At 40.3% G+C, this 17,425-nt stretch overlaps 1 protein-coding gene across 1 annotated transcript; it reads right to left on the bottom strand.

The window, feature by feature from the left end:
- Window positions 1–4,114: 4,114 nt before the first annotated feature.
- Window positions 4,115–17,023, bottom strand: LOC126198711 (high mobility group-T protein-like). Its single transcript, XM_049935224.1, has 5 exons — window positions 16,509–17,023; window positions 8,296–8,472; window positions 6,069–6,229; window positions 5,624–5,798; window positions 4,115–5,499 (listed from the first exon to the last, which is right to left on the bottom strand). Exons 1-5 carry the CDS (start codon window positions 16,944–16,946, stop codon window positions 5,374–5,376), a joined length of 1,077 nt encoding a protein of 358 aa, XP_049791181.1. The 5' UTR covers window positions 16,947–17,023; the 3' UTR covers window positions 4,115–5,373.
- Between the last annotated feature and the right edge of the window lie 402 nt (window positions 17,024–17,425).

The raw sequence follows: 17,425 nt of genomic DNA, 5'->3' as shown, positions 1-17,425 counted from the left end.
CAAAAGTCTGCCAGTATTTTCTAGGCTCCACCTGGTGCCAAAGTTACACAGCAAGCAATATTTTTCACAGTAGCAGTGAATAGCAATATAATGATATTTTTACCAACAATATTACAGGTTCAACTGTATACAATATTTTAAACAATTAGTACCTCAAATATTTCGAGGCAGCACAGGTACACGTTTTGTTACGTAGTGACTGCACGGCAGGAAACATTTCCATTCACCCGTGTAAGGTGCCAAGTTAAACTGTACATTAGTGCATTTGTTTAAACAGTTAATATACTGGCCAATAATTTGTAAGTGTTCATGACTATGTTGAAGAACAAGTAATTTTTATTCTTCAAAACGGATCTGAAAAAGAAAGCATTAAATATGACAAACTTCTAATATACTAAGTATGGCATAGTCAACTCCTCTAAATCCACAAGTGCATTGTTAACACTGTAGCAGTGTGATTTCCATACACAATGATACAACTGACGGTGTAGAAACCACCTCAAGCAGGAGAGAAACTCACAAGCAACAGAAAACAAAGCTAAACCACACAGAATGAATGAAGTGGATATTACTACATTGACTTGCCAGAAATTCAGTCTGACTAAGAGCACAGTGGGGAACCTACCACACAGGAGAATGAACTAAAGGAATTACGAAATGTCTTAAGCAAAGATGAGAACACTGACAAAAGTTACCACAAAATTCTTAAAGCACTTGTTGTCAAGCACAGGGTGTATACATGGACAAGGAAAAAAATTCCCGGAATTCCCGGTTGAAAATACACTTTCTCCGTTTTAAGTGACAGTATACTTTTCCTCGGCACTGTAAAACTGATCAATCCTTAGAATGTTTATGGTTTTCTACACAGATGTAGAATTTGCTGGTACTTTAGAAAATGAAACCCAGGGGGGCAAAAACATTTTGGAAAGATCTTTGATGTGCAACATGTACGCTCCATTTTTTTGTGTTACTGAGGTATAAATTCAAATTCCATCAAACACTGCACGTTACTTTCCGAAGCAATGAAATCGAGATTGCGATGCGCTTTTGTAAGCCAGTCATAGCTCATGTCAAGTGACCTCGCCAGTTGATGACAGCATAGGACACGTGATGTAGTCAACCAATAGCAAGATCACTCTTAAGTAGCGTGAACATACAAAAAAGGAAAGTTAATGGTTTAAATTAATATACATAGTGTTGCTACAAGAAAAACAAAGCTTTCACAAATAATATTGGTCTTTAAGATTAATAAGCTGCAAGAGAAGCTAAGCTTCCACATATAATGCTGCTTCCACATATAATGCTGATCTTTTTGTGTATGTTACACTTTAAGATACATCACACAAATGTGCCAGTAAAATTTTTAATAACGATGTAAATGTCTGAGCTTCTGGGCTCAAAATTCTTCTAGATGGTCGTCCTCAAAGAGTTGATTTTTGAAAGAGTCAAACGCTCTGATTTAAGAAAATCAGAGTACATTCTCGCACATATGTAGTTCATCTTGCATAAAAGGAAATTTACTTTGAAAGTAACACTTTTCAAACCTCCATTCAAAATATTTTCCTATGACCTGTTAGAAATTTGTTCTTTTCAGCAGTTGTCAGAGCGCCAGATAACAGGCGTCACTGCGCCTGCACAGTTATGATGATGCAAGAAGCCCGCATGTTCGTACGTGTAAAACGTTAAAAGATCTTGCATTATGTCATGAAAGAAACAACACATCAAAGGATACTTCAAGAGCATCGGAATTTCGTGAACCATACTCATGTCTAGACTGCCCACCTCCCCACTACAAATCAGACTGCTCTGTGCATCAGCCCCAGATCTACGATATTTCTGAACCGTAGAAATTTAGATAGTGGCGCCCAACCACACATCTGTAGCCAGAAGCGGGAGAAGGTACTACTCATAAGCGACTCAACTGCACATGTACAAGAGCCTGCCCGCAATTGCTCAAATGTATTTCCCGCGCGCTGTTCGGGAGTGGAATGGTAGAGAGATAGTATGATTGTGGTTCGACGAACCCTCTGCCAAGCACTTAAATGTGAATTGCAGAGTAGTCGTGTAGATGTAGATCGTTATGCCCAGGTTCGGATGTAAATTTTCTTGAGTACCAGTACTGTATTATCTCATGTTTTGTTCTTTATTATGGCATAATGCCATGCAAGCTAGAAGATGGAAAATATGCACTTGAAATGCAGCGAACAGTTGAAACTAGCCAACAATGTGAAATTAAACACTCCGTTTCAAATAAATTGAATGCCTCTGCGCAAAAGGATTAATAAAAGCCAAATCTCTTTAGCAAACCGACAAAAATAACTTCATTGTTCTGCTAGGTGATTAATGCTTGACTGTCGGAAAGCTGGAAATAAAACCTGGAACTAAGAACATATTTTAGCCTTCCGTAATTATGCGAACATTTTTTAATTCATTTGGTAGCTCCAGGCCACAGAAATCCATTTTGTTTACATTTAATGTGAGAGCAATAAATGAAGAGGAAACAGCAAAATCACTAAACGTAAACACAGGTCATGTGGAGATACCCACCTCCCCACTACAAATCAGACTGCTCTGCGCATCAGCCCCAGATCTAAGATATTTCTGAACCGTAGAAATTTAGATAGTGGCGCCCAACCACGCATCTGTAGCCAGAAGCGGGAGAAGGTACTACTCATAAGCGGCTCAACTGCACATGTACAAGAGCCTGCCCGCAATTGCTCAAATGAATTTAATGTAAACAGCTGTCACGTCACGCTCATCGGATGCAATTTGTTGTTAGGAAGCACTGCAAATTCTTCCTAAAGCCTTTGACACACTTTGGTTGGCAGATGCTTGTATGAGCACTGTGTTTTGTTGTATATGGCGTGTTACGTTTTATTTTTTTCCCCTCTCCTCCATATTTTGTTGCTGCAGTATTATTCTGCAGAAGCGGGATACAGCAATATCCTTCGTTAGAGTATTGGTTCTTACCAGTCAAAATCACAAAAATTTAAATGGTAACTAAAACAATGAAAAATTCCCAGGTTTTTCCCGGGTCGTATACACCCTACAGGCAAGTAAAGAACCGATGATCTCTTCAGAAACCCCAAGGTATTTGATAGGATCAAAAAATAATTATATACCCCAAACTAATTGTAGGCAGACAACATGGAAAATAATTAGTCACGTTTATCAGTAGACACCACATGTTATTTCTATCAAATTCATCAATTACCATAAAAAGGAGCAACATTCCAGTTGCCAAAAGACAGTAGAAATAAGTTTTTAACGTGCTAAGACTTCTATAATATCCCATTCTAAACAAGCTATTGCACAGCTTTTTTTCCACTGTGCAAAAATTGGGATCAAGTGGACGGATGACAGCTGTTAGTAAGTATATGGTAGCAGCGAGCAGCATGAATTAAAAGGCAGAAAGCAGTAAAACCTGAACACAAACTGTGACAAGCCAAGTTAGGAGTGAGTAGCTGATTTAGGACAATATGCCTTTCACAATGACAACTCGGCAAATGAAAACTTTTATGAACATGCTTAGGTCTCAAGTGTCACTTCATTACTGCAATTTATTTTACAAGTTGTCTGGCTATTCACATCTGCATCAATACTGAAGATTAGTGACTTGTGTTTGGAAACAATTTGGAGGTGAATTTTTACACTTCGCTTAAGCCTTGAGGAAAAATAGAAATTAAAAGGGCTCTTCAAAAATTCATTTAACAAGTTATTATTACATTCTAATGTCAATCCTAAAATATGCAACTACACAGACAATAACATAACTATAGCTGTGGCTAAATTTTTACTAAAATCAATCTCAGTGAATTGACAAAAACAAATCTGTTGAACTCTCTGTTTCCTGTGGATAACGTCTACACGAGCCACAATTACATCCACAACACGCAAGCAGCACTGCTGGTGTCAACACTAGTGAATATAAATTACTTTGTGTTCAAATGTCAGTGAAGTTAATATAACTAATAACATTGCATAATCAGTCTTTCTTAGGAAACAAATTTCTCTTATTAACATGTTACTGTGGGCAAATCAACGGTCCAATAAAAACAATGCCTGACAGATTTATTTCTTGCCTTTTGTAAAGCAATGGAATTAAAGTTGACAATCACTTTTCTTAAAAGTTTATTAATTACTATTAGATACAAAACAAACAGTGCCTTTCTCTATTTGAAATTTCCTAAAAATAACCGCAACTCTTGTTCTTTTCGAACTCTAAGTCAGGTTTTCATTAAATCTCCAAATCAATAAAAATATTTTGACAATTTTTAATACAGTTGTACACACAAAATCAGAGGTACTGCTATTTGTATTTGAATACCCATGTCACAAAGTACAAATTTTCCTTATTTTCAATTTGGGAATGTTACACTTAGAGACATGGAAACAGAACCTGAAAAAACTCTCTTCTTTACTGCTAGTTCCATCAAATGAAACCTCTTCCTCAAAAAGAGAACAGGCTATTAAAACCGTCTTAATACAATGACTTCTTCATTAATACGAAGAAGTTTTAAGATTTGCACTCTTTTGGCTATGCCATAGAGTTCAAAACACTGAAAAATATTGTCCGCTTGTTTGCACACACTGATGGCTTAAGAGAACACACAACAGCACTCCCAATCATGACAAGAGAAAACACGACGCAACTATTTTAAACCCTTACGTAAGTTTTTGAGAGAAGGGGGGAAGTCCTTCAAGTTGCAAAGAATTGGCTAAGATCATCTGCAACTTCAGAAATACTCTAGATTACAATGACAACACACTGGCACACACCAAAGACTAACTACATTTTTTTTTCACACATTAACAAAGAGGCAGTAAAACCCTGATCTGAAATGGCACAAAACCACTGCACAGATGATGAAAGACTGTAAAGAGGTATGTGTTGCAGGTCATTCTTGAAATTCAATAGAAAGAACTTTGGTGATGGCCAGTATTTTTAACAGAATCAGAAACACATACAGGTGATGTAACTAAAATGGGAGGACATTTGAGCAGTGTGATGCATTTCTGAAACACTTACCAAACAACACCTGCAGAAATGCATCAGTGACTCACTGGTAAAGCTCACATTAAGTAATTTTGCTGCATTAAGACAAATTAAAATATTTGTGAGTTACTGTTACTGAAAAATTTATTTACACACACACACACACACACACACACACACACACACACACACACACACACTCCCTCACTTCTCCTGCATCCTGAAGTATGCTCTTCCTGAAAACTCACTTTCATTCTTTGAACTCAAATTATGGTGAGTGAAAAACTGGTAAAGGGTACGGATGAATTTATGAGATATGATGTCCTTTCAAAAGTTCCTTAATAAAGATGACATGGCAATGAAATACTGGAGCCAAACTATTCGTCACCATCTTCAACATCATCGTCCTCGTCCTCATCTTCGTCTTCATCTTCACTTCCTTTCTTCACTGTTGCAGCTCCCTGCCCTCCTTGCTTTGGCCTTTTCTTATATGCTGTCATTTCCTATAAAACAGAAATACAATGAATATTACTGGAAATATTTCTCTATAAAAAGTAAGCATTAAATTAAATTCTGATATAATTACTCAGTACAAAATATAAGGAACCCAATTTTCGAAAAACTTACCCTATCGTATCGTGCTTTGTCTTTCTTTGCCATTGCTTCATACTTGGCTTTCAGCTCCGGATCGACTTCTGACCATCTCCGGCCCAGCTCCTTAGCAATGTCTCCAACACCAAATTCTGGATTCTGTGCCTTTACTTTACTGCGCTCATCATGGCAAAACCAGAAGAATGCTGATCTGTGGATAAAAACTATGGTTGTTGCATGGTGCACTATATTGGTGCTATTATCTACATCCCACAGTAAACACTACTTGAAAGAGATATATATATATATATAACACACACACACACACACACACACACACACACACACACACAGGGAGGGGTTTGTGAGAGGGGGAGAGAGAGGGGGGGAGAGAGAGAGAGAGAGAGAGAGAATACTTGTCAATATTTAAAGTAATAATTTACATAATCAATGCAGGTTACTATAGGATACTATTACATACAATGCCCTTTTTGGTGCATTTGGGTCCTTGGCATGTTTCCTCTTCCTGCCATGCGCCTTTTCTCCTTTAGGGGGTGTGTAGGTTTCCATTTCAGCATCATAACGTTCCTTATCTTTTTCTGCCATTTCATGAAAACGCTTCTTTTCCTTATCAACCATGGTCTGTAAGAAAATTTTTTTTACAAGGTACAGAAGATTAAATTTAGATACTCAATTACATGGAAACTGTTTAAGACAGTATTACTGTGATTCTGACACTTGTCTAGGCAGAAAAATCTATGGAATTATAAACCAACTGAACTCTGTTTTCATGATCATTTTACTGCTTTGCCCTTTTCTCTTCAATATTCTGGCATGAAAACATGGTGAACCAAATTTTTATGGTAATTTATTGTTTTCAATATTTTATTCACTTGCATTGATTTCTATAGTCATGGAGAATCTGTTGGTTTGCAGCAATATTTTACATTTGGCTTCGTAGTTACACCACACAAATTTATCACTGTGTCAAAAAAGCACCAGCTTCTTTTTTAAAAAAGCTCAATCATAGTAAAATAGGATATTTAGCAGATGGAGTCTTGGAAACGAGTGACTGTTTACTATCCGCCTATAAACTCTCTACAAAATTAACTATAGTACTTTGCCACCAGTTATGTGTCATCTTCTATACCAAAATTAACCATATTTTTTGTCCAACAAATTATTTCCCGCAGTACTAATCTAGTTGGCAAGATTAAAGACTATGTAACATTTTGCTGGGAATAAAGTTTGTTCTATAAATATGATACACCAGGCACCAAAAGAAAACTAATACCCTAGGGCAATTTGAACAAACAAAACAAATAAAAATTAAAGTAATAAAGCAACAAACAATCATAAACAAATTACAGCTACATTTACTCCCATCAACATCATATGCTGCAACTACTTTATCTTAACACCATTGGTGAACGCAAAGGCAGACTTTTGGCATCAAGCTAGTGAATGAGTCAACAGCAAAGTACACTAAATAACCACTTAACTTGTTAATATGCTTTAACAACAGACACAAATTATCCACATGAATACAAACTGAATTACTGATGAAATTTAGTCATCAAGTGGATTCTTTGTATAACATACACTTTAAAGTAATTTGTATGAAAGAGAGAGACACATTCATTCTCCGCAATCCATGTAAGAAAAAGCTATGGTTGCAGAAACTTTTAATTACAGTATTTTTTTCTCCCCTTATGCAACGCTGAAATATTTTTGTTCGTAATTTACTGATAGACGCCGAAGACTGTGATGGTATTGTCATAAGTAGACCTCAAAATTCTGAATCTTCATGGCATTTCCTTCTAATATTAAATTCAAAGGCAGGGAGGTCGCGAAACGGGTGACGCGCAATGATAACGAACGCGGGAAACCGTATCGACCAGGCGCGCTAACGGGCAAAGGGGGGCTTACTCCTGCATCGCAGAGATTTCCCGGAGCAAACAGTAACCAATGGAAACATCAATACAGCTGCTGCGGCAAATAGCGCCAGTGGAGCTTTGCAACCGCGAGGGCAGGGGCAAGTTACGGCAAAATACCACTGCAAATGACAACGTACTGCTTATAACTGCAGGGAATATGATTTTGCAATTGCAGAATGAATAAAACTGCAAGATCACATTTTTTATTACTTCATATAGATTCAGATTCCCGAACGATGTAAAAAAAGCGAGTTCTAAATTTATATTTAGTACACTCGGAAACGCAAAGCGTGTTTCGTACGCAACGTTCTCAGTGCATCGTAACACAAATGTCGGAAAAATCCAAACGTTTTCAATTATTTTCGTTACTTCTGCTTCTGTGCTCAGAGTTGGCAACGTTGCTCAAAGAGAGAGCTACGCGACTGGACGCTCCTGCCGAAAACCCGTTTGCCTTCAGTTTGAAAGCCGGGATAATAATGCTCGCATGCTACGCTGATGCTGCGATACGATACCAAATTCCTTTCTCTCTTGCTTGCAGCGAAGCTTGTTTCGTGTATCTATTCGCCTTGCAAGTGATGCTACGTTGTGAATGCGATTGCAGATATAAGCAATTTCGATTAAACTCAATCATCCAAAAGGCACGCTAAAGCCTTAAATGTGACCCGTCTCATGACATTAACAACCAGGATACAACAATACACTATTTACGTTGTATCATACCGCTGTTCTGCATGAAAGGAATAATTTCCATGGCGTAAATTGAAAACTTACCTTCCACCTCTCTGCACATTTCTTTGAGAATTCTGCAAATATCACATTTTCATCCGGATGTTTCTTCTTGTGCTCTTCGCGGCATGTCTGTACGAAGCAAGCGTAAGCCGTCATCCGGCCTCTAGGTTTAGCATCAGCTTTCCCACGGGGCATCTTTTTGTTCTGCTGCTGCGGTGGCTGCAACCAAAAACAAAGTATCTGCATATTAAAGTAGCCGCAAATGAACGGAAGTGTAAGAACTTTGTCTCAACGTAAGAGTTCTGTCTGAAGAACTGCGGTTACAGTATACAAAATGAAAAACAAATATTAGAACGCAAATATGCTGCTTTCGTGTGCCAAACTAACAACGGAAAACTTGTAACGGGTACTTAGTTCTGAAAGTTGCTACATATGCTATTTATCTAGCCTTTCCCCATTCATCCTTAAGACCAAATGTTAACGGACGAAAGCTTTCGAGCTACTACACGTACAGGCATATCTGAGGCCTGACGAGGAAAATTAAATACGTCATTACCACTATCGTTACGATAACATCTTTACTCCTTGGCAGCAGGAACCAGGAATTAGTCTCCCACGTGCATTGTTTCTAGCACTTCAACAATTTTTCCTACCATATCTTCACAACTTTATTCCTACAATGTTGAATAATTAAGACCTCACAAAAACCATCCACGTAGATTCACCTCATTAATGGCTGATAAATGGAAAATTAGACACTACCGGTTATAAACAATGACGCAACTTTAGGATCTTTACGCGATTTTTCTTAACGAGAGCATATGCATTTCAGGGAAGTTGGCAGTTGCAGTTTTTTCAGTAGCTGACATTTGGCATAAACGGAAATTCTTCGCGTTTCACAATCCTAAAATTCTCTGCTGAAGTTGACAATATTGCCACTGTTGAATTTTTAAAAAATTCCTTCACTGATAATAATACTAAGACCGAGGAAGGCAACACGTTCAGAAACATTCTGGGGTCAAAATGTGAAGCTCTTCCACGGTGCTTACAAAAATTATGAGAGCCACAGAATCCCCTACTGCAAATGGAAAATCTCAATTGCGTCGCCTACCGCTAAGTTGCAACAAATTTACGAGGTGTGAACCAGAGGGTGTTCAGGATCCCTTCTGTCCGTAGATGGACAACAGACTAGGCAAAGTACAAGAGTGCATTGGAACAGATGATGGGCTTATGTTCACAATAATTGTTCGTTCTTTAACTTATGCAAGCTTGGTAGTGACACTAAATGCTGACGGCATGGCATCTCCCCGTCGCGTTCCTCAAGGAATCCCTAAAGCACTTTACCTGTCTTAAAAAGTTATCGAAAACATTATCGATACTTCTGGACTATACAGACAATGCTATCATTTTCGTAAGGTACGGTACGTACAGAATGGTTCAAAATCATGTCACTCAAATGGTAGATACGATCATTTGAATTAAAGTTGCCAGTTGCCACGATTACGTAAATTATACTGTAAAGCTCGCACACAAATTTCACGGGAATGGAAAACACCTTTTTGCATTCGATCCTTTAGATCACTGATTATATTTATTTTACACACGATCCTTATCCATTCCACAAAACAAATAACCCGATCCATCCGTTGGGAAATATTAGATCAACATACGCAGGAATAGTTATCCGTAAGGTGTGATGGTGCGCCATCTTGTTGGTAGAGACCTACGCGTCGAATTTTCCAGCGACATTGCATTAATATTAAGGCTGCCTGAGTAATACTGTCCTATGCGCACCCATTGTTCACCTTACGCCTGGTTTGTGCTGGAGCGGACACAAGTGAACTAGTATTTGCATGATCTGAAATAGCGGTTATGCTAATGAGAAAGACAATTTAACACATGGTGGGAGATAGATAACGGGTATCGCTTACGAAGGTTGCGTTGTTTTTCGGTACTGAGTACGTAACACTGAGCAAAACTCATATTCCGAGGTATCGCTTCGCGTAACGAGCGCACTGTTTTTTACGAAATATGGAAAAAGAATTTACGTGTCTGAATTTGTACGTATGCGTGAAATTCACTCAGCTGCATGTATGTTTGTTGATGTATATCGCTGATGGCTTCTCATTAGTACTGAGAAATTTCAATCCGGAACGCTACTTAACAACCAATCTAAAGAAAAGATTTGTATTTGCACCTTGTTATTGGCAACTAGAAAAATTTACGCTGGTGACTGTTTCGAATTCCAATAGGTGCTATCTCGCAGCTAATTACTTATGTATATACATGCGAAGCACATCAATAATTTAAAAAATAGGTTTAACGATTATAATGTCAATAAAATATAATTAAAGAGATGTGAGATAAAACATACGACCTATCACATAAGTTATTCCTAAAATGTGATAATTAGTTGGAGGGCAGTAGTGTGCCCCCACCCAAACTATACATACATAAAAAACGACTGATGCATCAGTCATGTACAGCTACCATGAATGGCATCGAGAATTATCAGGTCTTCCGTATTGTTTAAATTTCAACGGGCATAAAAGATACATATTCGTTTAATTTCAAAGAAATTTATTGCGCTTTTGATTTTTAATAAAAATACAACTTGTGCTAATACCAGTCTGACGCAAACATTTTATTTTTTTCGTCGATTCTCAAGTGCCCGGTTAGTCCTTTGAATATTTTGGCAGTTTTCTACCCATCACTTTCTTTTGATTTGGCCTTTTTGCTGAGTAGCTTTTGGGCCCCAGAAGCAACTACGACGTAAAGGTTCTTTTATTAACAACATTACATTCTCTTCCGTCCACTGAATCGCTCAAACAACTGTCACCATCAGAAGCAGACAGGACGGTAAAATAAAGCTTCCTGTAGTGCAAAAGCTGCAGCAGAGGACGGTAACTTCCTTTGACTGTTTGCCGAAAGACCGACAACGAGCGAATACGAACCTAGCACGACCGAATGCAGTTCGCTCGCTACCGTTTAAATCAGAATTTTCTACTGCTAATGCTCATTTGCTTGTGTTCGCCACTGTGTAAACTAGGGTGTTGTGAAGTCGCGTTCACGTTCTCAAATGTCAAGCGGGTTTTCACTGCGGCAAAAATTGGAGCTGCTTGCTACTGGTCTAACTTGAACTCTTGATTACTTCCAAGCATTGTTTTAAAACGGCTTGGTGGATCATGTGCAAATCGATCCTAAAACATACGACGTAGTAATCTGATACACCCGTTTCCATCAAGGTTGTCGAAACAACTAATTGTACTGTAACAAGCTGTTCCACGTGGCACCCGTAATAAGCAATTTAACTCTAGATGAGACGAAAGCGGGTGAAACTCAGTGTAAAATTCCTGATTATAGCACTAGGCGCTACGTTTACCTTACGCTCACTCATGTTAACTGAAGTGGTTTCGATCGCCGTAATTTAACAGCTAAAATTGGCAAGAAAAAACAAAGCTTTCTTCACATTCTCAAAACAACTAGTTTGTGGTATTCTGTAACTGTCCCCTACGCCATGTTTCTTAATTTCAAACAGAATACACCTTAAAAACTTTTGTTGACTAGCCAGTACAAGCCTTTATACAACATCCATCGATGATACATTTGATTGAGTGATGTGTGTCTACTGTCAAACGAAGTCACTGCTCTGGCCACTAGACAATTTTTGCCTGCATCCCTAACCCAAGTGTAAAAGAATCAATAAATGTGAAACGAAGTGTTCAGTAACAGGCTAAAGTAGCTGTGAATAAACACTACATGCGATTCAGGTTGATTTACTTTTTGGTGATGATTAAGTGAACTGAGTTTGACTGTGTAAGAGTGGGATTCATTTGTTGAATGGCGTGGCGAACTAGTACCCGAACTGCGAAATAAAAGCACAGAATTGGCACCACTTAAATGTAATTCCATGTACTATATTTTGCACAACACTGCAATGGCGTTCCGTGAAAATTGCGAGTAATTTTATTTATCACCTAATGGGAAGATATTTTTCCTAATAATATGTCATATACGCTTTATTTTGTTCTTGCATCACGTGAGCGACTAGAATTTCGTGCTCTACGCAGTATAAACATATTTCAATACCGCAGATAACTGTAGTACATACCATATATTTTTCATAGTAATCTGCACTTGTGAAAGTGTTCTAGCAGTACACTACATTAATAACGGAATTCCGAATTATTCGTTTGCAACACTTTACTATTTCCAGTTGCCTAAGATTTCCTTCTTCCACAAGTCTGCATTGTTACATAAAAATTTCCTTAACTTGCTATACCATGTTATTTCCAACGAACACTTTGACTAAGTATTTCCAATTCGTATCAACATATTAGTTTTACATTACATGATGGTGAGAGATTGCTCTGTGGTAGTTAATACGGTGCGATAAAGTTCTGTTACGGTTACGATAATGAATAGTCCATAGAAGATAAATTCGTGTAGTTTAAAATGCACGCCTTCCACGTACGTGACAAAATCGTCAACAGGTATAGAAAAAAAATATCATTCAGCAAAAGCTAGTAATTAAAGCAGTCAACATCGCGTAGTTACTTGGAGACACCAATGACGGTTGTCAGTTCGGTGCTACAGGTTATCTCACATTGTGCATATGTTACGGTCTATTCTTAAGACACTGTCTTTGCTTCCGTAGTATTGCCTTAGGGGAACAGCTTTAGCGAACGTGAAGTGATATATGGGAATCTTAACACACGATACGATATTTGTTTACTATTCCTACAAAATGGCCAATATGAATTGCACTGAAGAAGTTTCAAAACGGATTTTAACCTTGTCATATGCGTGTGGGAGGTGAGAAACAGTTATCAAAACTGTTACTACCCCTGATGACTAAAATGTGGGTTTACCTGTGATCCATTGCACAGCTCTTACAATGTTTTCATGCCCTATCTAACAGGTCGCCACCGAATTTATATTAAATCTCTAGAAGCTTTTGAAGTAAAATAAGGTTTATTACCACTCTACATGTCTATTATTTAGGGTTATTTGCAATCCTCTGCTGCTAGAGGGCTCCCAATTGTGGCGCGTAACACAGCCATTTGCAACGTTAATGTGTCAGACAGCGTGCTGTACTCTAGTTTCGAATACGATAAGATCGTCCACGTAGTGGAGGAGTCTCCTTCAGCATGAGAATGGAAGACCACACGAGCGCTGCGACATTTGCAACAATCCGACGCCTATCCGATTTTCGCCTGTTTTCAAAACGTAAGAACACCTTCACTTTGGTAGTGACGAAACGGTACAAGCAGAGGCGAGATTGTGGCTCCGTCAACAAAGTTAAACATTCTGCAGTGACTGTATCAATAAACTGGTCTCTCATTGGAGGAAATTTATTCGTCGCCCGGATATGTTGAAAAATAATTACGTAAATATTAAAGATTTTCACACCAGAAATTCGGAAGCATTACTCTTCAGTGCGCCCCATCACTTTTGATACGACACTTTTTGAAGCAGACACAGAACCCCTCTCAGTGTACACTTTAGATCGGATGACTAATGTACCACATGACTAAAGACACCTGTGGTGTCACTAATTCAAACCAAGGAGCATGAAAATGCCCAATAGTTGGGTGTTTACGTATCCCATACACAAGGATAATTGGTTTGATGGGTGTGGTTGCTCCAGTGTTTCGCTCGGAACTGAATTTATGAGTAAGCTCTGTACAGCAGCTCGTAACAGGTTAGCCTTGGTGACCATTTTTATAGTAGTCCAGTAAATAACTTTTGAGATTGTCTACACGTGCATACTGAACCGATGGTACAACGCGGTAAAATACGCTTAAAGATGATTACTGGCGCGCCTGTGAGTTTCTGCTGAGTTGTCGATTTTATTTTTCTGCGCGATATTCTGACGACCGCCAGCTGTCCAAATATAAGGCAGAAAATGGAACAAAAGGCTCGGCTGAGCACTTAAAAGCCCCTCTCATCAATCACACTGACAAACACAGATCACAGCTATGATACTTAGTCCACCCAGTGCAAAACGCCCATGGAAGTTTGAGGAGCGCTGGTGTTTGTCCCTTGGAAACATTCATCCGCCTTCACTGCACATATGTTCTTTTCGAAATGGGTGCCTCTAGATACGAAAACACACACACACACACACACACACACACACACACACACACACACAAAGTGCACGCGCATCCGCACACTCGCTGATAGGCTCATTTCTTCTTGAGAAAACGAAGTTGGAAAAAAAATCCTGGTTCCTGGGTAATGGAAGATTTGTGCTTCGACATTGGGGACCTACCAATTGGAACTATTTCGTCAACTGCCCTTGTAGGAAATCATATCTGAACAAATCGCTAACCGGGTGCATGAATGCCATCCTTAACTTGTTCACGTATCCGATTTAAGAAAACAAACAGCTCCACGTCCTGTAGTGAGCGCGATTGGTTACATATGAACGGAAAACAAAAAAATTAAATTTTTTCACACTTCTCTGTGTTTCCTTCAAACAATTTTTCGCACTATACACAAAAATAATGAATTTCTAACTGACGAAAGAAGGAATTACTCATTCATTTAAGTCTTGGGAAACCTTGTAGGACAAATTTAGTGGACCTGTTCTGAAAAAAAAGGAAGGAAAACAGACCACTATGTTGCCATCGTAGTATAATAGGACACGTGCAGGTGAATACAGTCATTTTTCCCTCGTTCACTACGCGAACTGAGTAGGAAAGACTCGATAATAGTGGAACGCACTCTGCCATGCACTGTATCAGTGGCTTGCGGAGTATGGGTAGATGTAGATCATTGCTTCCACATTATGCTCAGAACTTTTTAATGAATCAACGAACTGAGCATACGGTCAAAGTCGGTAATCAGAAGTTTCTATCTTAAAACATGCACCATAATTTTACTAGCTCAACATGCAGGACCAGCCACAAAATGTGCCTAGAGGTATATAAAATGTTGAAGATAGTTTGTACGTGAATTATGTAGTTAACTAATCCATTGTGGCAATAAAAATGTGGTCTCAACAAAAAGAGCAATTCTCTGTCTTCCCTGGTCTATATGATTAAGATGAGAAGCCAAGTAGTCTGCATGTGCATCACGGTTCGTTGCAGTTGCTTCTATTGAACTACGTAATGACTTGACATGGCCACACATGCGCAATATGCTCGTAAGGAAACGGTCAAGTCTACTATAAGTTTTAGTATTGGCTGGCAATTTATTGGCAGGGCATGCTCAATAAACAGTTTCCAAATATTTTCTATTACACGTTCAGTCACGTGATGTGTCAGTACACACACTGCACGGAGCGAACCCGAAAAAGAGGTAGAACCGCGCAGGCTTCGGAAGCACCAACATCGGTAGCTACGCGATGAAAATGTGCTGCAATCCACCTTTTATCAAAACGGGAAGCGACGCTCGGCACCGTGACCGTAATTTTCACGCCGCTTTATACTAAATAATGAAACACCTTTCAACCAATTACCTTCCTTGGATTGCATTTAAGTCTTTACGATTTATTTCAAGTCGTGGTAAGTTACGCCATGTCACCCCTCCAGTATCATCACAGCAATTTAAAAAATATTGCTCTGTAAACAAAGGTGTATACAGAGCGCTACAATCCACTACACTTCAGTGTATGGGGAACGAATTGGCACAATTCAAACGAACCAGTAGGTAAATATTTTTTTGGAACTGTAAAGTTATTCTCGAAAATACTGAAACATTTGAGATAACTTCCCAGTATGTTAGGACATTCACTTTGAAAATTGAAATAAATCTGTAGTACGTGTTCCTAAAGAAATTTTTTACAATGAATCAATTCTTGTTGGCATACAGTTATAGAAATTCGTACTTCTATTATATCGCCTAAGACTGTTCTAAGAAGAAGGTCGCCATGTGAGGAGTACTCTGGCAGAGGCCACTACCTCCCCTTCTCCGTCTCCCACTCCTCTCGCCGAAGTGGCCATCACGGCGCACCTTAAGACCGCCACCTGCTCCCCACGACGGCAGAGAAAAAAGCGAAGGCGCCCTGGTAGCACGTGGGTGACATGACGTAGCGACGCTACGCTTCCCGCCAAAGGCCAGAGTTAAGGTTGTGTGGGAGAATTCTTTAGGCGGTTACCATTCCTAATTCTTGTTATCAGAGAAACGCACATAGCGTCGTCGTCTGGCATTCTTTTAATCGCAAAGCGAGAAAGTGCTAGTAATTGGCGCTGTTAGACGATGCGGGGATGGACTGAAAGAAAAATGGATTCTATTAGGGTACGTACCAAAGTGGGCGGAGTGGGTGTGGAAATTCCATGCATAGGATTGCCCATGCCACTAGAGTACCACCACTGGGCAGCGCCACCCACGAGAGAGGCCGCAGCAGCGGCTTCCGTCCGGCCACCTCCGCTACTGTAATCATAGGGGGCAGTAGGCCCGCGCACGCAGGAGGCCACTGGCGACGACACACTTGCGGTGGTCGTCGTAGGGTTCTGGAAGCTACTGGCCATCTTGTAAGAGAAGAGTTGGTGCTGTGCGGCCGCGGCGGCCGCAGCCGTGCTGCGAGCGACATCCTGCTGCTGCTGGGCCTGCTGTTGCTGCGCCGCGGCTTGCAGCTGCTGTTGCAGCAGATGCTGATGGTGCTGGTACTCGAGTGCGCCTGGCCACCACACTGCCGCCGCGTCGTCGCGCGATCCCCAGGCACCACGGTGGTGCTCGGACATGGCTTCACTACTACCGCGCGGTATTGCCCCAAGAGCTTGAGGGGTCCAGGGGCCGGGCCTGTGGCGCACAAGAGAGGTGCGCGGGGTTCCCGGACACCGGCGCAAGTGTGTGGAGGAGTAGAGGGGGCGGGGTGGTACGGGAGGGGGCCGAACGCAGCTCGGCGCGGACTTGCTTTCTCTCTCTTGCGCGCGCGCCTCCAACGTGGGGGCGACGTTGCCAAGCGGTAGCGGTGGCGGCGCCGACGGCCAACAAAGAAGAGGCCCGGGCGCGCGGGGCAGGTGGGGCGGTTGGCTCCAAGAGCGGGGAGGGGCGTGATCCGCGCCTGCCGTCTCCGCCCTCTTCACCACTCCGCTGACAACCGACCAAACACCCCCGGAGGAGACCGAAGGTCAGTCTTACGACAGTGGCGGTGTCTTCAAGACGCTACAACGGGGCAAGCATCAGCCAAGAAAGGATGGATGAGAACCATAAGATCGCG

This window comes from Schistocerca nitens, chromosome 8 (genome assembly GCF_023898315.1).
Source record: "Schistocerca nitens isolate TAMUIC-IGC-003100 chromosome 8, iqSchNite1.1, whole genome shotgun sequence".
NCBI lineage: Eukaryota > Metazoa > Arthropoda > Insecta > Orthoptera > Acrididae > Schistocerca > Schistocerca nitens.
The sequence above is the reverse complement of the archived record's forward strand: the minus strand, read 5'-3'. Positions and strand labels throughout refer to the sequence as shown.

What these genes read in the sequence shown, in the direction of transcription:
- LOC126198711 (XM_049935224.1), bottom strand. Translation starts at nt 16,946, where the DNA reads ATGTCCGAGCACCACCGTGGTGCCTGGGGATCGCGCGACGACGCGGCG. An exon ending in AATGTGCAGAGAGGTGGAAG is followed by an intron (nt 6,230 to 8,295) that starts GTAAGTTTTCAA and finishes ATTTTCTTACAG; the next exon opens with ACCATGGTTGATAAGGAAAA. An exon ending in AATGCACCAAAAAGGGCATT is followed by an intron (nt 5,799 to 6,068) that starts GTATGTAATAGT and finishes TTTTATCCACAG; the next exon opens with ATCAGCATTCTTCTGGTTTT.